The sequence below is a fragment of the Puma concolor genome, chromosome B1 (assembly GCF_028749965.1).
Source record: "Puma concolor isolate L17-30 chromosome B1, mPumCon1.1.hap2, whole genome shotgun sequence".
NCBI lineage: Eukaryota > Metazoa > Chordata > Mammalia > Carnivora > Felidae > Puma > Puma concolor.
This window is the reverse complement of record NC_141670.1, coordinates 21,464,849-21,482,538: the sequence shown is the minus strand read 5'-3', so window position 1 is coordinate 21,482,538 and position 17,690 is coordinate 21,464,849. Positions and strand designations below refer to the sequence as shown.

The 17,690-nt window shown below is 36.1% G+C and overlaps 1 protein-coding gene across 2 annotated transcripts in view; it reads left to right on the top strand.

Annotated features, from left to right (window-relative positions):
• The window catches only part of ZDHHC2 (zDHHC palmitoyltransferase 2), a 70,854-nt gene extending 53,814 nt beyond the window's left edge, over positions 1 to 17,040 (top strand). For both annotated transcript variants that reach the window (XM_086703280.1, XM_086703281.1), the window contains exons 8-13: positions 2,322 to 2,454; positions 4,892 to 5,018; positions 5,317 to 5,409; positions 9,340 to 9,452; positions 11,963 to 12,037; positions 14,529 to 17,040. In XM_086703280.1, the coding sequence (XP_086559406.1) occupies positions 2,322 to 2,454; positions 4,892 to 5,018; positions 5,317 to 5,409; positions 9,340 to 9,452; positions 11,963 to 12,003 (507 nt within the window). In that variant the 3' untranslated portion in view covers positions 12,004 to 12,037; positions 14,529 to 17,040. The remainder of the gene's footprint in view (positions 1 to 2,321; positions 2,455 to 4,891; positions 5,019 to 5,316; positions 5,410 to 9,339; positions 9,453 to 11,962; positions 12,038 to 14,528) is intronic.
• The last annotated feature ends 650 nt before the right edge of the window (positions 17,041 to 17,690 follow it).

Sequence of the window (17,690 nt, the reverse complement as noted above, 5' to 3'; positions counted from 1 at the left end):
TTTCATAAAACAGAGTTCATTTCTGTATAGTCAATCCTCATTGCTCACAGATTCTGTAATTGTGAATTCTCCTGCTTGCTAAAATTTATCTGTAATCCCAAAGTCAGTACTCGCAGAGCTTTTGTGGTCATTTGCAGACATGCTGAGAGTGGGAAAAATTTGACTCGTCCCGTGTGCACATTCCCAGTTGAGATCAAACAAGGCAACATGCTGCCTCCTTGTTTGGCCTTCTTTTTCCCCCTTACTGTAAACAAGTATGCTTTTCATTCTGATTAGTGTCACATTTTTTGCACTTTGTACTTTTTGTTGGTGATTTTGCTATTTCAAATGTAGTGCCGAAGTGCTTGCTGTCTGGTGTTTCTAAGCAAAAGAAGACTAGAATGTGCCTTATGGAGAAAATACATGTGTTAGAGAAGTTTCCTTCAGGCATGACTTACGCTGTTGTTGGCTATGAATCAACAATATGTACTAAATAAGATGTCAGCAAGGTGTCTTTAAGCAGAAACACACATCAAACGAGGTTGTGTAGTGATCACTTGCTGAGAATATGGTGACCAGAGGCTCACAGGAACCTAACCCTTTATTTTGCCTTTGGCATTGGATCCATAGCCACAAATTTAGTGTTCATGGCACCATTATAGAACATAACCACAGTGAATAATGAGAATTGACTCTGTTAGAAGATTTTTTTTTTTGGTATTTAAAAAAATTGAAATGTTTTCTTTACATATGTAAAGATTAATTTTTAAAAGTATTATGTCTAGAATATCCTGAAATTTTATTAGGTATTGCTTGATTAGGCTTTAAGTAGCTCATTTGTTTTTAAAGATTTATTGAATGCCTCTATGTGCCAGCTGCATCCCTAAGCACTAGGAATGCACAGGCATATATATGGACATGCTCCTAGCATGCAAGAATACTCCAATGTCCAGCTTGAAGAATAGCCTCGAATGAATGTCTGAGAGATAATACCTCACTGCTTCTCATTCCTATGGATGGTTTTAGTTGCAAACCATATTCTATATATATATATATATATACACACACACACACACACATATATATACATACATATATATATACATATATATACACACATATATACATATATATATATATACATACATACATATATATACATATATACATCCGTATACTGGTCATTCCATATATATATATGTGTATGTGGATATATATATATATATACACATATATATATATATATATACACACATACATACGTATGTATATATATATACACATACGCATGTATATATATACATACGTATGTGTATACATATATATACATACATACGTATGTATATATACACATACATACATACATACATATACATACATACATATACATACGTATGTATACATATACATACGTATGTATATATATATACATACGTATGTATACATATATATATATACACATACGTATGTATACATATATATATATATATATATATATATATATATATATATATACATATATATATATGGAATGACCAGTTTTTACTCTGAGGACTCTGCTGTCAAAGCTGTCAGTGAGAGCTGGTGACCTGTGCTAATATATGATATTGAGACAGTATGACCTTCCATCAGAAGGGGACATCTCCTAGCAGATCTGGTGTTTCACTCAGTTTCCGTAGCCCAAGCCTGGCCTTCTAGAGTGGACAATACATATAATGAGAGACAAACTGGTTTTGCTTTGAGATGGCCTGTTCAATCACATGCATATCGTAAGGCTTGTTTTAGGTCAGTGTTATGCACTGGTGTTGATCTTTTCTGTGATGCTGTTCCTCAAAGTAGCTCGAAGCCTTACTGTGGACGTGTCAATGTATGTGTTCTTGTAGTGGATGCTGTTGTTTGTAGTAATGTAAAACATCGATAAGAATAGTAATTGTGCCAGTTAACCTTCATTTTCAGGCTTTATAATAAAACTATTTAAACATTTGTAAAGCTGTAGTATATTAACAAAACATTTTTGAGAAGTAAATTAAAAACTATATTTTATAGTTCCTTTTATCATGCTTCCTAGTGTTATAGTTTACACATATGGTATCACAACTTTTCTATGATTCAGTTATGAAAAACAAATATCCCAAGTTTAATATCTTTTAATATCTATATAAATTAATAGCAAACATTTTTTAATCTTATGACATTTTTCCTCAACATTTTAACAGAAAGCCATGTATCTTTCTCCATATCTAAATTTTAAAAAAACAGAGCAGAAAAAAAATCTTACTTACAAAAGTAGGGGAATACATATCCCTTTGACAAAACATTTTATTTTCTTCCTTTCTTTATAGAATGGCCTACCCGATACTCAAGCCAAGTTCCATATTATGTTTTTATTCTTTGCCGCAGCTATGTTTTCTGTCAGCTTGTCTTCTCTGTTTGGCTATCATTGTTGGCTAGTCAGCAAAAATAAATCTACATTAGGTGAGTATTCAATTGTAGTTAACAGAACTTTAAACGCATCAAAAGTTGCCATATGATTAAATGCCAACCTGTCCTGACGTGGTAAAAATCATTTTTATTTCCTACCCTGTTGTATGAGAGGGTCACTTAGCCACCTACAAATGCACTCATTCTGTATATTTCTTGACTGTCCATTGTGTGTAAAGCATTGTGTATATACAGTGGTGAGCAAGGGCAAAATAGTCTATGGGGGGCACAGAAAATCTGTAACCAAACATAAAAGTAATTACAAAATGTCAAGTGTTATACAGGAAACAAACAGAATGCTGAGGTATGAATCGAGGACTGGGATGATGGAAGGGAACCTACTTAGAGTGGCCAGGGAAGGGCTTATCAAAGCAACAAGTATATAACCTATGAAGTCTGTCATGGTAAGAGCCATAACATCTCAGGCAGAGGAAACAGTATGTTCAAAAGCCCTACAGAGGTGGGATGCAGCTAAAAACAGTACTTAATGGGAAATCCACAGCTAGCTATAAATGATTCCATTAAAAAAGAAGAAATATCGCAAATCAGTTACTTCAAATCTTAAGGAAGTACAAAAAGAGAGCAAAGGAAACCCAAAGCCAGCAAATGGTAGGAAATAATAAAGATTAGAAAGGAGACAACAGAAATCGAGACTTTAAAACATAGAAGTCCAGTGAAATCAATAATTGGGTCTTTGAAAATATGAACAAATTCTACAAGTTATTAGCGAGAAAGAGAAAATAGAGAAGACTTAATGGAAATCGGTAATGAAAGTGGGGATATTACTACTGAATTTACGGAAATAAAAAGGGTTATAAGTGAATACCCTGAACACCAAAAAATTAGGTAGCCCAGATGAAATGGACAAATTTCTAGAAACATACAAACTACTAATTTGACTCAAGAAGAAATATAAAACCTGAGCAGACCTGTGACAAGTAAAGGGATTGAATTGGTAATCAAAAACCTCCCAAAAAGGAAAGCCCAGGACCATATGCCTTCACTGGTGAATTCTCCCAAACATTAAAATAAATAAATAAATAAAAATAACATCAATTTTTCTCAAACTCTGCCAGAAATTAGAAGACAGGATAGCACTTTGTAACTCATTCTGTGAGGCCAGGATTATCCTAATACCAAAGCCAGACAAAGACATCCAAGAAAACTACAGCCCAGTATCCCTTATGAATATAGGTACAAAAATCCTCAATAAAATAAACCAAATCCAGCAGCTTATTAAAAGGATTATGTATGGTGGCCAAGAAAGATTTATCCTAAGAATGCAAAGGTGTTTCAATATGCAAAAATCAATCAATGGTAATATACCACAATAATACAATGAAGGGGAAAAAAACCACATGATCAACTCAGCTAATGCAGAGAAAGTATTTGGCAAAATCCAACACCCTTTCGAGGTAAAAACACTTAACAAATTAGAGGCAAACGAGAATTTCTTCAGCACAAGGGGCTTCCTCAAGCCCCAAATGATAAAGTGCATTAATGAGAAATCTGTAGCTGATATCATACTCCATGGTGAATATAAAAACCTTTCCCCTAAGACTAGAAACAAAACAAGATTGGCCACTTTCCCTAGTGGTGTTTAATCTAGCCAGAAAAATTAGTCAAGAAAAAGAAATAAAGCCATCCAGATAGGAAAGGAAGAAGTAAAACCATCTTTCTTCGTGGATGACATGATCTTCTATATTAAAAAAAAAAAAAAACTTAAAGAATCCACGATAAAAACTATTAGAGCTAATAGTTGCATGACACAAAATCACGATGCAGAAAAATCAGTTGTATTTCTATACACGAGCGAAGAACCATCCAAAAAGAAATTAAAGAAACAATTCCATTTACAGAAGCATGAGAATAATAAAATAACTAGGAATAAGTGTAACCAAGGAGGTCCAGCAGTGGTACACTGAAAACTACCAAGCTTGCCTGAAAGAAACTAAAGACGCAGATAGATGGTAAGATTTCCCGTGTTCATATATTGGAAGATTTAATATTTTTAAGTATGACCCAAAGTGATTTACAGAGTCAGTGTAATCCCTATTACAATTTCAATGGCCTTTCTTGCAGAAATGGCAAAGCTGATCCTCAAATCTATCCATCCACACATCTATCTAAAAAAGATCCAGAATTTATAAAGTTTTAACTTGCTTATTTGTGTTTTCTGATTTTCTTTTGCAATGCACATGTGCTGCTAATCATAATAGAAGGATTCTTTAAAAATGGAAATAAATGCAATCACATCCTCTAAAACAGAATAGGCAATCTATGTGGCAGAGCTTTTGATAGGTACGCGAGTTGTGCATTCACAGGGGGCTAGCCATTGATTTTTAGAGTTCCCTCATTTAGTCCAGTGGTTCCTAAATGTGGGGGTTGCTAGATGTGTTACTCATGTGATTGTTCTCCCATTTTTTGGCAGAGGCGTTTAGAAGTCCTGTATTTCGACACGGAACAGATAAGAATGGATTCAGCTTGGGTTTCAGTAAAAACATGCGACAAGTTTTTGGTGATGAGAAGAAGTACTGGTTGCTACCCGTTTTTTCAAGGTAGTTTGTTGTGAAAACATTTGGGTTTTAAACCAGTGAAAGCAACCCAACAGAAGAACTATAATTCTGCATGGGAATTCCTGTTTTTGTGAAAAGAATTATTTCGTGGTTCACCCTTCTATCAGTGTGGAAGTCAGTTAACTGAGCCTCTCCCTTAATAAGCTGTATTGAAGCCAGGGTCTGATAGACCCGTTTTGTCCGTAGCATAACTGTGTTCCGCTGGCAAACATCACACTGTAATGGTTTCACACTATGGCCTTTTTTACTGCTCAGTTGTAAGTTTTCGTTTTGATTCTAGTCTAGGTGATGGCTGCTCCTTTCCAACTTGCCTTGTTAATCAGGATCCTGAACAACCATCTACTCCTGCAGGAATGAACTCAACATTGAAAACGTAATCCCATATTTTTTTTCTATTTTACTTTCAAATAATATATGTTCTCCTCCTGTGTCCTTGGGCTATATATTTCTTGGGGAAAAAAAAATTAAAAACCTAGGATACTTGACCACAATGGTTCCTGCTTGGAATGAGGGAGATAGGAAAGTATGATTGGGGAGGGGTACATAGGGAGCTTTAAGTATACTTGTCAAACTCTGTTATTACTCTGGATAAACAGGTGTTAATTCTCCATACATGCTGCTTGACTGAAGTATATTACGATTTTTAAAATGTAGTGCTTGAAAGAAGAGCATATAAGTCCAAATTAGCTCCCCTAGTGATCAGGTGAGCAGACAGGAAACGTGCCCTCGGACCCCCCAGGTCCTTTCTGTGGTACCTATAACATTATAAAGAGATAAGAAGCACTTCCTTGGATTAGGTTTTTGGAGATCAAATGGAATCCCAGACACCTGCTTGCTAGTGCACCACATTTCCTAATGCTTATTAAAGACCAGTAAACATTATCTGGGCCATTTCAGTGGAAGGGAAAGGCAAGGGGCCCTAGAAATTTAGTGTTTGGAGACTTTTGCCCTTGCTTTGTCAAGAATTTGAGGAAGACCTTACAATTTGATTCTAACTTTGCAATTAACTGGCAAAAGGCAAAACTACTTAAACCTTTTAAATGCTATGTATGAATTTTTAAGTTTAAAACACTAACTTTCACATCTTTAAGACAGATTTATTTGAATATGGCCATACCTCTAATTTTTAAGGGGAAGCCAGTAGCAAGAGCATAACTGTAATATTCTTAAATTTTAGAGAGTTTCTTCTTTGCTGGAATGCCACGTACATAACACCTGTACCTCCGCTCCTGCTGTCTCCATTTCTTATTGATCACAGCACGTCCTCTGGTGGAGCCTGTCATGACCCCACAATTCTTCTTGAGGCAGTGACCCTGGTAGCCGTTCCAAAGCCATTTTAAATTGTCACGAGATGAAACCTATTTGCCACCCCATCCCCAGCGTGACCTTGGACACAGTAGACTGAACAAGTTAATGAGGAGGCCATTCTGATGTGTTTCCCAGGGACATTCAAAGGCACCGGAGTCTTAGTGGGATGTCCCCTTTGAGTTTGGGCTTGAAAATTTAACAGAGTTATATCTTAACGATTTTCCTTGTATCTTCATGCAGAAAAATATCACTTTAATAGATTATTTAGAATGTTTTCAAGCTTTTATAAAGTTTAGTAGTTTTCAGTAACGTTTTTTACCCTTTAAGTGGTTTTTGTAGTTCAAGAAGATTTGGTTTTCAGAGATGGTATCTCTCCTTCTACTAAGTGTACCAAAGGCCCTCGGAGAAATCCTAATTCTGGCACTTTTGCCCTGCTAGGTGATCTTGAAGGGGTCAAGTAACCACTATCGACTTCCTTTTCCTTTAAATTTTGGGATTGGATTTTGACAGCTAAATTGTCTTTTATGTAATTCTATAATTCCTCCTTGATGAGCCCATATAAAATTGTTATGGCAAGTGGCTGCCTCTCCTCTCTACTGCAGAGTTTTATGTCTGACTGTCTACTGAACATTCCCACTTAAATGTCTAAAAGTCATCTCCCACTGAACAGGTGCAAAGCGGATATCTTGATTTCCAACCATCAACACCCTTTGGCTTAAATCTGATTCTCCTCCATCCTTCTGGATGTCAGTATACGTGACCCCATTCTCCCAGGTGCTCAGGCCAGAAACCACGCACCATTCTAGACTCCTCTTTCGTTACCTTGTATTTACTCCATTTGCACATCCTGTCAGATGCCCCTTCAAAATATGCCAATAATCCGAATACTTTTTGTCACCCCCAGACTGCTTTCCGGTCCAAGGCATCATTTCTCACATGGATTACTTCCACATCTTCCTTGCTGGTCTTTCTGGTTCCATTTTTGCCCTACTTCAGTCTACTCTCCATTAAGAATCAGATTGTGTCACTCCTGTGCTCAAAACCCTCCCTTGGCTTCCCATCTTAATCAGCATAAATCAAATTAGTGTCCTTACCTTGTTCTGTCTAATCTGGCCCCAGTAGCTCTCTAATGTCATCCCTTACCACCTTCTCATCCCTCACGGTCCTCAGACACACAGATCTTGCTGGTCCCCAAATGTACCTGGCATGTCCCTTATTTATTGTCTTTGTACTTGCCAATTCCTCTTCCTACCCATTTTTTTTTCCAGCTATCTGAATGCTCTTCGACCTTTTCTTAATTCACTTCCAGCTCAGGTGTAACTTCACAATACAGGCTATCTTTGAAAACCCTTTGTAAGATAGGGACCTGCTCCCTCGCTTCCCCTTACTCTCTCTTTTTCTGTTGTCAGCTCTTCCTGTCACCTGACTTATTACATATTTGCTTATTTATTATTATTCTTCCTCAGTTACAGTGAAATTTCTGTGCGATCAAAGACTTTATTCCTTGGTGTAATAGGTACTCAATGAATACAGTTGAATGAATGGATCCTTCCTTGCCATTTGTTAGTCTTGTTGGCAGTAACGAATCTGCAAGGATTCCCTAAACCAGGACCTGGTTACTATGCTAAACCAGGTGTATGGGCCCTTTCCTGAAGAATAATAAAAATTAGAATACAAGAGTTATTTGGGGTTTTTTCATATAAATAGGAGACATGCTCTTTATTTTTAAAGATTTATCTCCAGAATTTTAATAAAGGGATGTTAAAGCTGCACAAAATTAAAATATTCTCCAATTTTAGATATGAGGTAATTATTAAGGAGCAAAAGCATATCCTTTAAAAAATATAGTATAGTCAACTCACATATGTGAAATTATTCTTGGAAGAAATTGAACTTTTTTTTCTGAACATGATTATAATTACTATTTCAGGGTGTTCTAAAACTACACTTATATAGTTTCTATGCCAATATTTTTTTCTGAGTGAAATGTTATTTTTTAATTTTTATTTTTTCATGCCACCCAATAGATTGATATGTAGCATGGGTACTTAAATTTTAAAACTTAAATTCTTCTTTGAAGACTCTTCATTCTCCAAATTAAACAACATTTGTAAAACCTGATGTTGTCAGATGTTTCCAACATTTTTGCAAGATAGCACTTAAATTTGTTGTTTCAGTTTAAGAGAGGAAGATAGAGAATTCTTTAAGACTAGTTAGGCCACTTTAGAAACACTAGGCCAATTTTTCTCAAACTTTTATTTCTGCTATCACCTTCATATATATGTTTTCCATATCCACATACCACATAAAACTAATATTTTTATTTAACATATTTATTTAAATTGGCACTGAAGTTTATTTTTTTTTTTATTTTTTTTTAAATTTTTTTTTCCACGTTTTTATTTATTTTTGGGACAGAGAGAGACAGAGCATGAACGGGGGAGGGGCAGAGAGAGAGGGAGACACAGAATCAGAAACAGGCTCCAGGCTCTGAGCCATCAGCCCAGAGCCTGACGCGGGGCTCGAACTCACGGACCGCGAGATCGTGACCTGGCTGAAGTCGGACGCTTAACCGACTGCGCCACCCAGGCGCCCCTGAAGTTTATTTTTAAATCAAACAGTACCTCACTGTCATAAATGAAAACTGCGATATATTGCCATAAATAGAATACAACTTTAAAAAATAAAATTGATAATTAAACACTATTAAATTCTAACTAAAATCCCTCACCTGCTAAAGTCAGAGACGGAGGCCTGTTCTTTCAAAGATGGAGACGCCAGAGTCAAGGATTGTCATCTTGTTATATTCGGAAGAATGACGAGACAAGGGAAGGGAGAACGGTTTTCTCATTGCGAGTCAGTGCCATTTAATACCTTATTCCCTGTTCCCCAAATTCCCTTGGGAAGTTGTTTGAATTCTGTACTTTGAGAAACACTCAACATAACGCGATCAAGAATTAACATGATGATTATGATGATGATTATTCTTATTCAGTCCTGAAAACCATCAGTTCCCTGCAAAGCCCTTGAGAGAGTCCCAGAGTCACCTTCTCACGGATTCCCAGTCTTGGACTGAGAACAGTGCAAACCCAGGAAAAGGCAAAGCTGGTAAGGGTGTCCTGATTTGACTGTTTTATTTAATTAAGGTGCTTATTCACCTTTAACAAAAGGTGAAGGTAGTGAAAACAATCCCATCATATAACCTACAAAATTTTGGAGTTGGATTCCCATTGTAAATTTAGAATTAATTTTCAGGAACTTTTTTTTGTAAAGGCCTTTGGTTAATGTCTAATGTTAGCTGAAGAAGATCATTTTGTGAAAGATAGATCTACATTGCTTTTATCCCAGTGTAAGAACCAAATATTAACTATTGCCTATTAAATAACATGATGTAAGTATACTCAAAATGTAAATGTTTAATGGAAAAAGTAATTGACTCAGGCAACAGATTGAAAAACATCCAGTGAAAAAGATCTTAATGTGATTCTTTTACTCTAAGATTTCTATCCAGTTTCAGAATGTCAGAGTAAAGTGATTGCGTGATTGCCGTAACTTAAGCTGTTATTTCTTCAAATCCCACTCACATTTCTGTTGTATTGCTGTTGATTTTAATCTGTGACTGCATCAGTTAGTATAGTTTATCAGCAAAGGGTTTGAAGTTAGACCTGATTTCAGATCTCAATTTTGACACCTAATTGGTGTGTGAGATTTGTAGTTACCTAATCTCTTTTAGACTTAGCTTTCTTTTCTTAAAATGCTCCTTATTTCTCAGGGTTGGTGAGGATTAATCAAAGCATGTGATCATGCATGCCAGCATATATGGATGCGTGTGGTGTCCCTTATAATTGAGTATAAAATCATACATGCATGATGAAAGCACCATTAGCCAGAAAATCTTCTCCTTCATTTCTAGTCCTTTCTTCAAACTCTCTCCTAGTGCTGCCAGACTTTGGCTCACTTCACTTTATTTTTTTTACTTTTTTTTAACGTTTATTCATTTTCGAGAGACAGAGACAGAGCACAAGTGGGGGAGGGACAGAGAGAGAGGGAGACCTAGAATCCAAAGCAGGCTCCAGGCTCTGAGCTGTCAGAACACAGCCCGACGCGGGGCTCGAACCCACAAACCGTGAGATCATGCGTGACCTGAGCTGAAGTCGGATGCTTAACCAACTGAGCCATCCAGGCACCCTGGCTCACTTCACTTTAAAGTGTTTGTTGTTTTATTTGAAATCTCTTTGGAATTTAGTGATGGTAAAACATGACAGTTCTAACTAAAAATTCTAAGGTCATTATTTAATATACAATCAGTCATATTCTGCTAAAATATAGGCTTTCTGGGGCGCCTGGGTGGCTCAGTCGGTTGAGCGTCCGACTTCAGCTCGGGTCACGATCTCACGGTTCGTGAGTTCGAACCCTGCGTTGGGCTCTGGGCTGATGGCTCAGAGCCTGGAGCCTGCTTCTGATTCTGTGTCTCCCTCTCTCTCTGCCCCTCCCCCATTCATGCTCTGTCTCTCTCTGTCTCAAAAATAAATAAACATTAAAAAAAATTAAAAAAAATAAAATATAGGCTTTCTTTAAAGAGTTTTGTGCTTAAGGAATAGATAAAGATCCCCATCCTTTGAGTATTCCTGGTTTTGTCTTTCTCCCACCTTCAAACCGGCCATTCCATTTTCCAGTCTGTGGGAAGGGCTAGATATTGCCTAAACAAAAATTGATGACACCTGTTAGCCCTGTGAATCCCTCAGTTTTCTTGGAGGCAAAGAAGTGATGTATAGTCAGGGGTCAGTTTTTGGGGGGTGGAAAGACAAAGAGCTCCCTTTCTTTCAGAAGGAATTCATGTTTCCTCGTACAGTTCTGCATTAACATAGAAGGATTTCTTCCTTTTTATGTGCTGTTACTTATTTGGCATGTTAGATTAATTTTCTGTTACTTGGATGGATGAATATTTAAAGTCTAAAGGATGATGTAAAAGAAGGAAAAGAAATGTGAGAAGGATGAGGTGAGGGAGGGCTCCAAGATGAGTTTCAGCAGGATGTAGTAGGTAAATGTAGAATTAGGAAGAGTACTTTAAGATGATGTGAGAAGTGCCCAATCCAATGTTATCTTTAATGTTTTTGTTCCTGCCCACCCCCACCCCCCGCCCACTTCCTCAGGTGTATGTCTCTTTTTAAAGTGCTATTTTTGTGGGGCCTCTGAGTGGCTCAGTCAGTTAAGCATCTGACTTTGGCTAAGGTCATGATCTCACGGTCTGTGAGTTCGAGCCCCGCATCGGCTCTGTGCTGACAGCTCGGACCCTGGAGCCTGCTTCCGATTCTGTGTCTCCCTCTCTCTCTGTCCCTCCCCCATTCATGCTCTGTCTCTGTCTCAAAAATAAATAAACATTAAAGTGCTATTTTTGTGACACTCTGGGTGGTCAACACTGTACGTGTGTGTGTGTGTGTGTGTGTGTGTGTGTGTGTGTGTGTGTGTGTTTCTGTATGATCGTCTTACAAACCTGTACTGCATGCAAGGCACCTTTGGAAGCATATGGAGGGAATCAGGGATGAAAAAACTAGTCTCTATTTATTCAAAAGAACCCCCCCCCAAAACAAAATGCTAATTTATGTTCTTTCTTGAAGGTATGAGCAATCCTGCATTAACCATGGAGAATGAGACTTAACTCTTCAAACAAAATAAATTCATACTTTATGAAAGTAAGGTACGTTTTTTTCTTAATTGTTATGCTTTGTATTTTTAACAATTTTCCAGTTCTCTTAGGGCAAATAGTTCCCATAAATGTTATTATTTATTTTTGAGTGATTGAAATTTGAAGATGTTTTAATTAACCCTTAGGATCCTATCGTGTATCATGTTGGAGACCTGTGCAGGTGGACCTAGCTTTGGTATTAGCCTGTATGTAGGGTAACTTGACAAATAATTGGAGTAAGTTGATGAATGAAATTCATTTTTATAGCAATGCACTAAATGGCAAGGATTACTCCTAAAATATTGAACTTTACTTGGCACTTATCTTGTCAGATGATAGGTTCCTGGAGTTTTTTATTTTCTTCTATCCTTCCAGATTACAGCAGTTATATCCTTGACCATCTGTCAGTAGAATTCCACTGGGTCTTAGTACAAGACAATTATATCTTGTTAGTACAAACCTCTAGCCATCCCAATTTTGGGTTACAGTAGCACGCCATGGCATGTGTTACCCTTAAAGTAATAAGTGCTCCAAATCATTTTCTTTAAACCATATTTTTTTTTAAACCTGTTGTTCTAAATCAGTTTCTTTAAAAGGTAATTTCTTTATAAGCCAGCCTGCAATTAATACAATAAAGAGCAGCTTTGGAACAAAGCCATAATCATCTAAACAAAATAAAAAATTGTATGTGCTGTTATAATGAACACAGTATAGAGTTGAACAGTAAAGTTATCAAGACAAATCTCTATTTATAAAACTGCAATCTAGAATCCTAAAGTCGAAAAACAATCAAGAGAATGGAATCTAAAACACAAAATCATTTGTGTCAAAGTATTTCATGGATATCTGGGTTGTTTTCTTTGGTTTTTGACCCATTTTAATCCTCTAAATCTGTTTTCTTTCTTTCTTTTTTTTAAAATCTGTTTCTTTCTTTCTTTGGTTTTGGTTTTGATAAGTAACTATGTACTAACAGCAAAAAACTGATCTGGGAATTTGCCAGTTGACTAATGTTTTGGTTTTGGATGACTGTGGATGATCTTATAGTAGATCAGATTCATCATAACTATGGTTAGGATAGTGAAAATTTCATCTTAACTTGGTTAAATGGCAAAAAGACAATATTAAATTTCTGGAAGTAATTCTTTTTGAAATTTTTTTAATGTTTATTTTTGAGAGAGATAGAGACAGAGCGTGAATGGGGAACAGGCACAGAGAGAAGGAGACACATCATCCAAAGCAGGCTCCAGGCTTTGAGTTGTTAGCACAGAGCCCAGCACAGGGCTTAAACTCATGAGCTGTGAGATCATGATCTGAGCCAAAGTCAGACGCTTAACCAACTGAGCCACCCAGGTGCCTCTCTAGAGGGAATTCTTAAAATGTAACTGAATACACAATAATTGAATTACTAAGTAATACTACAAATAAAATATTATACTAGTTCTGTAAAGCATATAAAGTTTCACAGGATGTTTTTTCAGTATTTTGAACCATTAGTTCTAATTACCATTTGTTTGTGAGGTCATATGTGTTAAATGTTCTATATATTGACATAACCAGGGACATTCAAATGTGTCTTTAGAAATTGAATTTTCCCAAAGTAGCTAATATTCCAAATTGTTTTTAAAATATTTAAAAAATAGTTTTTCCTGCTTTACATCTCAGACTTGCAATTTGTTCAGCGCACATGATATTGATAGGCTTAATTTAATTATATTCTGAATGATATTTCCATCTCTTCTCTTTTTGAAGTACATTAATAAATTATTTGTGGGCTTTTTATAAAATATTTATTAGTTCATACTTTGCAGATCGTTATGTCCCTAGACCCATAGTAGCACTGATGTGTAAGTAAAATTTAGCCTTTTCAACCTTCCCTCTTATATAAAGAAAAAATGCTGTGCTTCAGGTGCAGTGAAGCATCTGACTCTTGATCTCAGCTCAGGTTATGATCTCACATGTCATGGTTTCGAGCCCTGCATTGGGCACCCTGCTGACAGGGTGGAGCCTGCTTGAGATCCTTTCTCTCTCCCTCTCTCTCTCTGCCCCTCCCCCACTCGCTTGCTCGCTCTCTACCTCAAATATAAATAAACTTAAAAAAAAAAATGCTGTGCTTCTATGCACATGAAGTTTCAAAATGATTTTCCTACATCCCCATCCAGCTTAGCTGGCACTTCTAAACTCCTCCTGGCTTCAGACAAATGCAGAACTAGCAGTCCTGCTGCTGGCATTGGGGCCCCAAACCTTACCCTGGACCTACTGAATCAGAATCTGCATTTTCTGCATTTTAACAAGATCCTCTGGCCTTGTATATGCATATTATAGCTTGAGAAGGACAGATGTAGAGGTCTGAATTCAAGAACACATCTGAGCTTTCCAGCACAGAAAACATGGAATTCTGAGCAGGGAATGTTACTCAACAAACATTGAATGAATTGTTTTTGCTTTTGCTTTTTTTTATAGTTAACACAATAATTTCATGATTTCTGTTTCATTTCAAGGTATCAGTGCTGCTGGTGGATGGCAGAGGCTTCCCACAGGAAGGCACCACGGGCCCGTGGTTCCCATTTCTTCTTGGCTGGATATGCAGAATATGAATTGGTTAGTTCTCTCCAAGCCGTTGCTTAAAATATAACACATTTAAAAAAAAACCAGTATAGAGATTGTTTCAACTAACACAAATTCCTGTTAAATATTAAAAGTAATTATGGTTTATGAATCAAGGACAAAAATATCTTCTATCATAAAAACTTGGAATAAATTCATGGGCTTATTTTCACCCAAATATTTGGGTTGTAGAATGTATACACATAAAAAGCCCATTAACCATCTGATTTTTCTAATTCAGAAAATTGAGACTATTAAGATACTGAAGTTTAAAAGATTTCAAATTACAGTATAATGAGAGCTTTATTCATAAAACCTGTTAGTTACCTGTGAGGTGGAGGGAGCCTGTCAGACTTGTTTCTTCCCTCTGCTGTAAATCTGGCCCCAGACTGAGTGAACTCTAATGACTATGAATTCATTGCAAATTTTAATTGGCCCACACTTGAAAACTGCCATCATTTTTTGCCAGACTTTAATTCTAGGCTTTGTTCCCTGCTGGAAAAGAAGTGTGATCATTGATTGAAGACTGAACTCACTGATAAGCAACTAGCTGGCAAATTTTTTGTCACAACTAACACATTTCTATTACATCCAAGATATATTTTTCATCTCTCCCAATCTTCTTAAACCGGGGGAAAATCTATATAAAAACAATTATGGTTGGTTTATTATGTTCTTTTGCCAGTATGGCTTTTTTGAAAATCTGTTTTTTAGGTTATTTGTTCTACTGAACAGAGCAAATGTATTGAATTTGTTAAGCATCGCCAATGGGCCAATAGATTAATCCTCCATTGGTATCTATATTTTTTCCGTGTCCCCTCTCATCAAAAGTATGACACTTAACTTTATAGTTCTTCAAATACTTAAGACTAAATTATGCAAATCATTAAAACAAATCGTATACTTTCAGAAATTTAGTTCAACCTGAACTAAATGGCGTGCTGTTTGGAAATTGAGTTTAAGGTAAACTAATGTGGTGTGTTTGTCAATGCCAAAACGTTCGGCTTCGGTAAATATACTAGGAAGCTCTTGTGCCTTGTACGCACTATTTGAAAAAGTTTTATTCTTTTTTTGAGTGGAGTGTAAGTTTTGTAAATGTTAGAGATTAGAATAAGCTTAAACAGTTTTTGGTACTGATTTTGAGAATTTAAAGCAGATTATCTTTTAAAATGTGCACAGTTAAGGAACCAGTATTTAATCAAAGAGACAATGGTATTACACTTTTCAAAATCTGAGTTAGACAAAAATGCAACACTGAAGAGACCAGGAGACTGGAGGATAATGGAGTAGAAAGATCCTTGCAATTACTTGTTCTTTCTAAAAATATAAAGCTTACATTTTAATGAGTTTATGAAAGAACCAATGTCAGCCAAGTCCATTTAAAGATCATTTGAGTGCAATTCTTTGAACAACAGGGATACTCTTTCCGATTTTTTTTTTTTTTTTAAACCTGAAGATTTTGATCTGACAATCCGTTTCAGGAAATCTCAGAAGATATGATGCATTTTTACTTGTTACTTTTAAAGCATTTTTTGGTCATCATTTTTTATTACCTGAAGTGCCAGGTTGGAACCTATAGCTACTGCTACGAGTCTTAAGGGCAACAGCATCACGTGATGTATTACGAAATATATGCAGCCAGGTTTTTTCAAAGCACAGAGTACTATAGCCATTTTTGTGGACAGGATTTTGTGAGGTGTTCCTTCTTGTCAAAATAGAAGCTAAGAAAAAAGTGGGGTTTTTATTCTTTCCCTTGCGAGAGTACTGTTAAATTTTCCCCCTTTAGGTCTTTTGTGTAATTATTGATATACATGATGAGTTGATACACAGTAGAATCATTCGAAAAAAATTTTTACGAATAAATTTTTTTCCATTAAGTTGCATTGGTTCCCTTTTTGTTTTCATACAGTGAATAATCTTTCAAGGGTTTTGTTTTTAATCTAGGTGGTTAGAATTTTTAGAGATGATGGCATATCTCATTAGATATGCAGTATAAAGTTTACCTGAGTGAATAAAGCATCAGATAGACCTGCATTTTTGTACATATTTATAAAATGTACCTTAAAAACATTTTAAACATTTTGCTTTAAAAAATTTAATTGCTCAACTGAAACTTGAAGACACTTATACTTCCACTGTCCTGATAGTCCACTTAACTGATAATTTTGATTTTTTCCTGTTTTTAGAAATTCTACCATAGAGAGAAAATTTTTAAGAATTTTTTTAAATATTGTGCAAATACTTCATATACTTTAGTTAACTATTTGCCATTGTGCAATGAAGACGGTTTGTTTTTTAAAGACAAAACTTTGTTGCATCTAAATACAATGATGAGCCATTCAAGGCAGTGCTTACCCATGAATTCCCTCCTGTTCTACCATAATAAAGTCTGGTTGATCACCATTATTAGCGGTCTATATGAAATTGCCTTTGCATTGACAATCGAAATTGCTTTCAAGGTACACTTTTCCTAATGGTCTACCAGAGCTATTACAGACAAAATTGGTCTACAACCTGGCCATAACAAAGCTCTTTTTTTGAGAGGTGGATGACAGGATGAGATCATGATCTCTTAGTAAAATGATTCTGAGGACAATTAGAAACAGACTGTAAAACTTGAGTACGGTGCGTTCAACAGTTAAGTACGGGAAACAACGACATATGTTTGACAAAAACTACCCTCTCTAGAGAAATCACAGGATTTATAAAACATGTTCTTAAAAAATGAAGGTAGTCATCGTGTGATTCATGCTTCAAGGAAACAACCTGTGAAAAAATTGTTACTCCCTTCTATTATAAACCAGCAGATTTCCCCTCTTTTGAAATACATCTGTCCCCCGGTGTGATGTTCAGTGTATTTCCATCCTCAAAAAAAAGAGGATGTACATACAAGGATGTCTTACCATAATACACTCCAGGTCACTAAGAGCTCATCCTTTAATTGTTCTTACACCAACAAAAAATTCAAATGTGACCATTTGGGCAAAAGACAACTGCAGATCGCTTGCAGCTTTTTCTCACGGCAGGAACGTGACAGCGAAAACAAAACTGGGGAC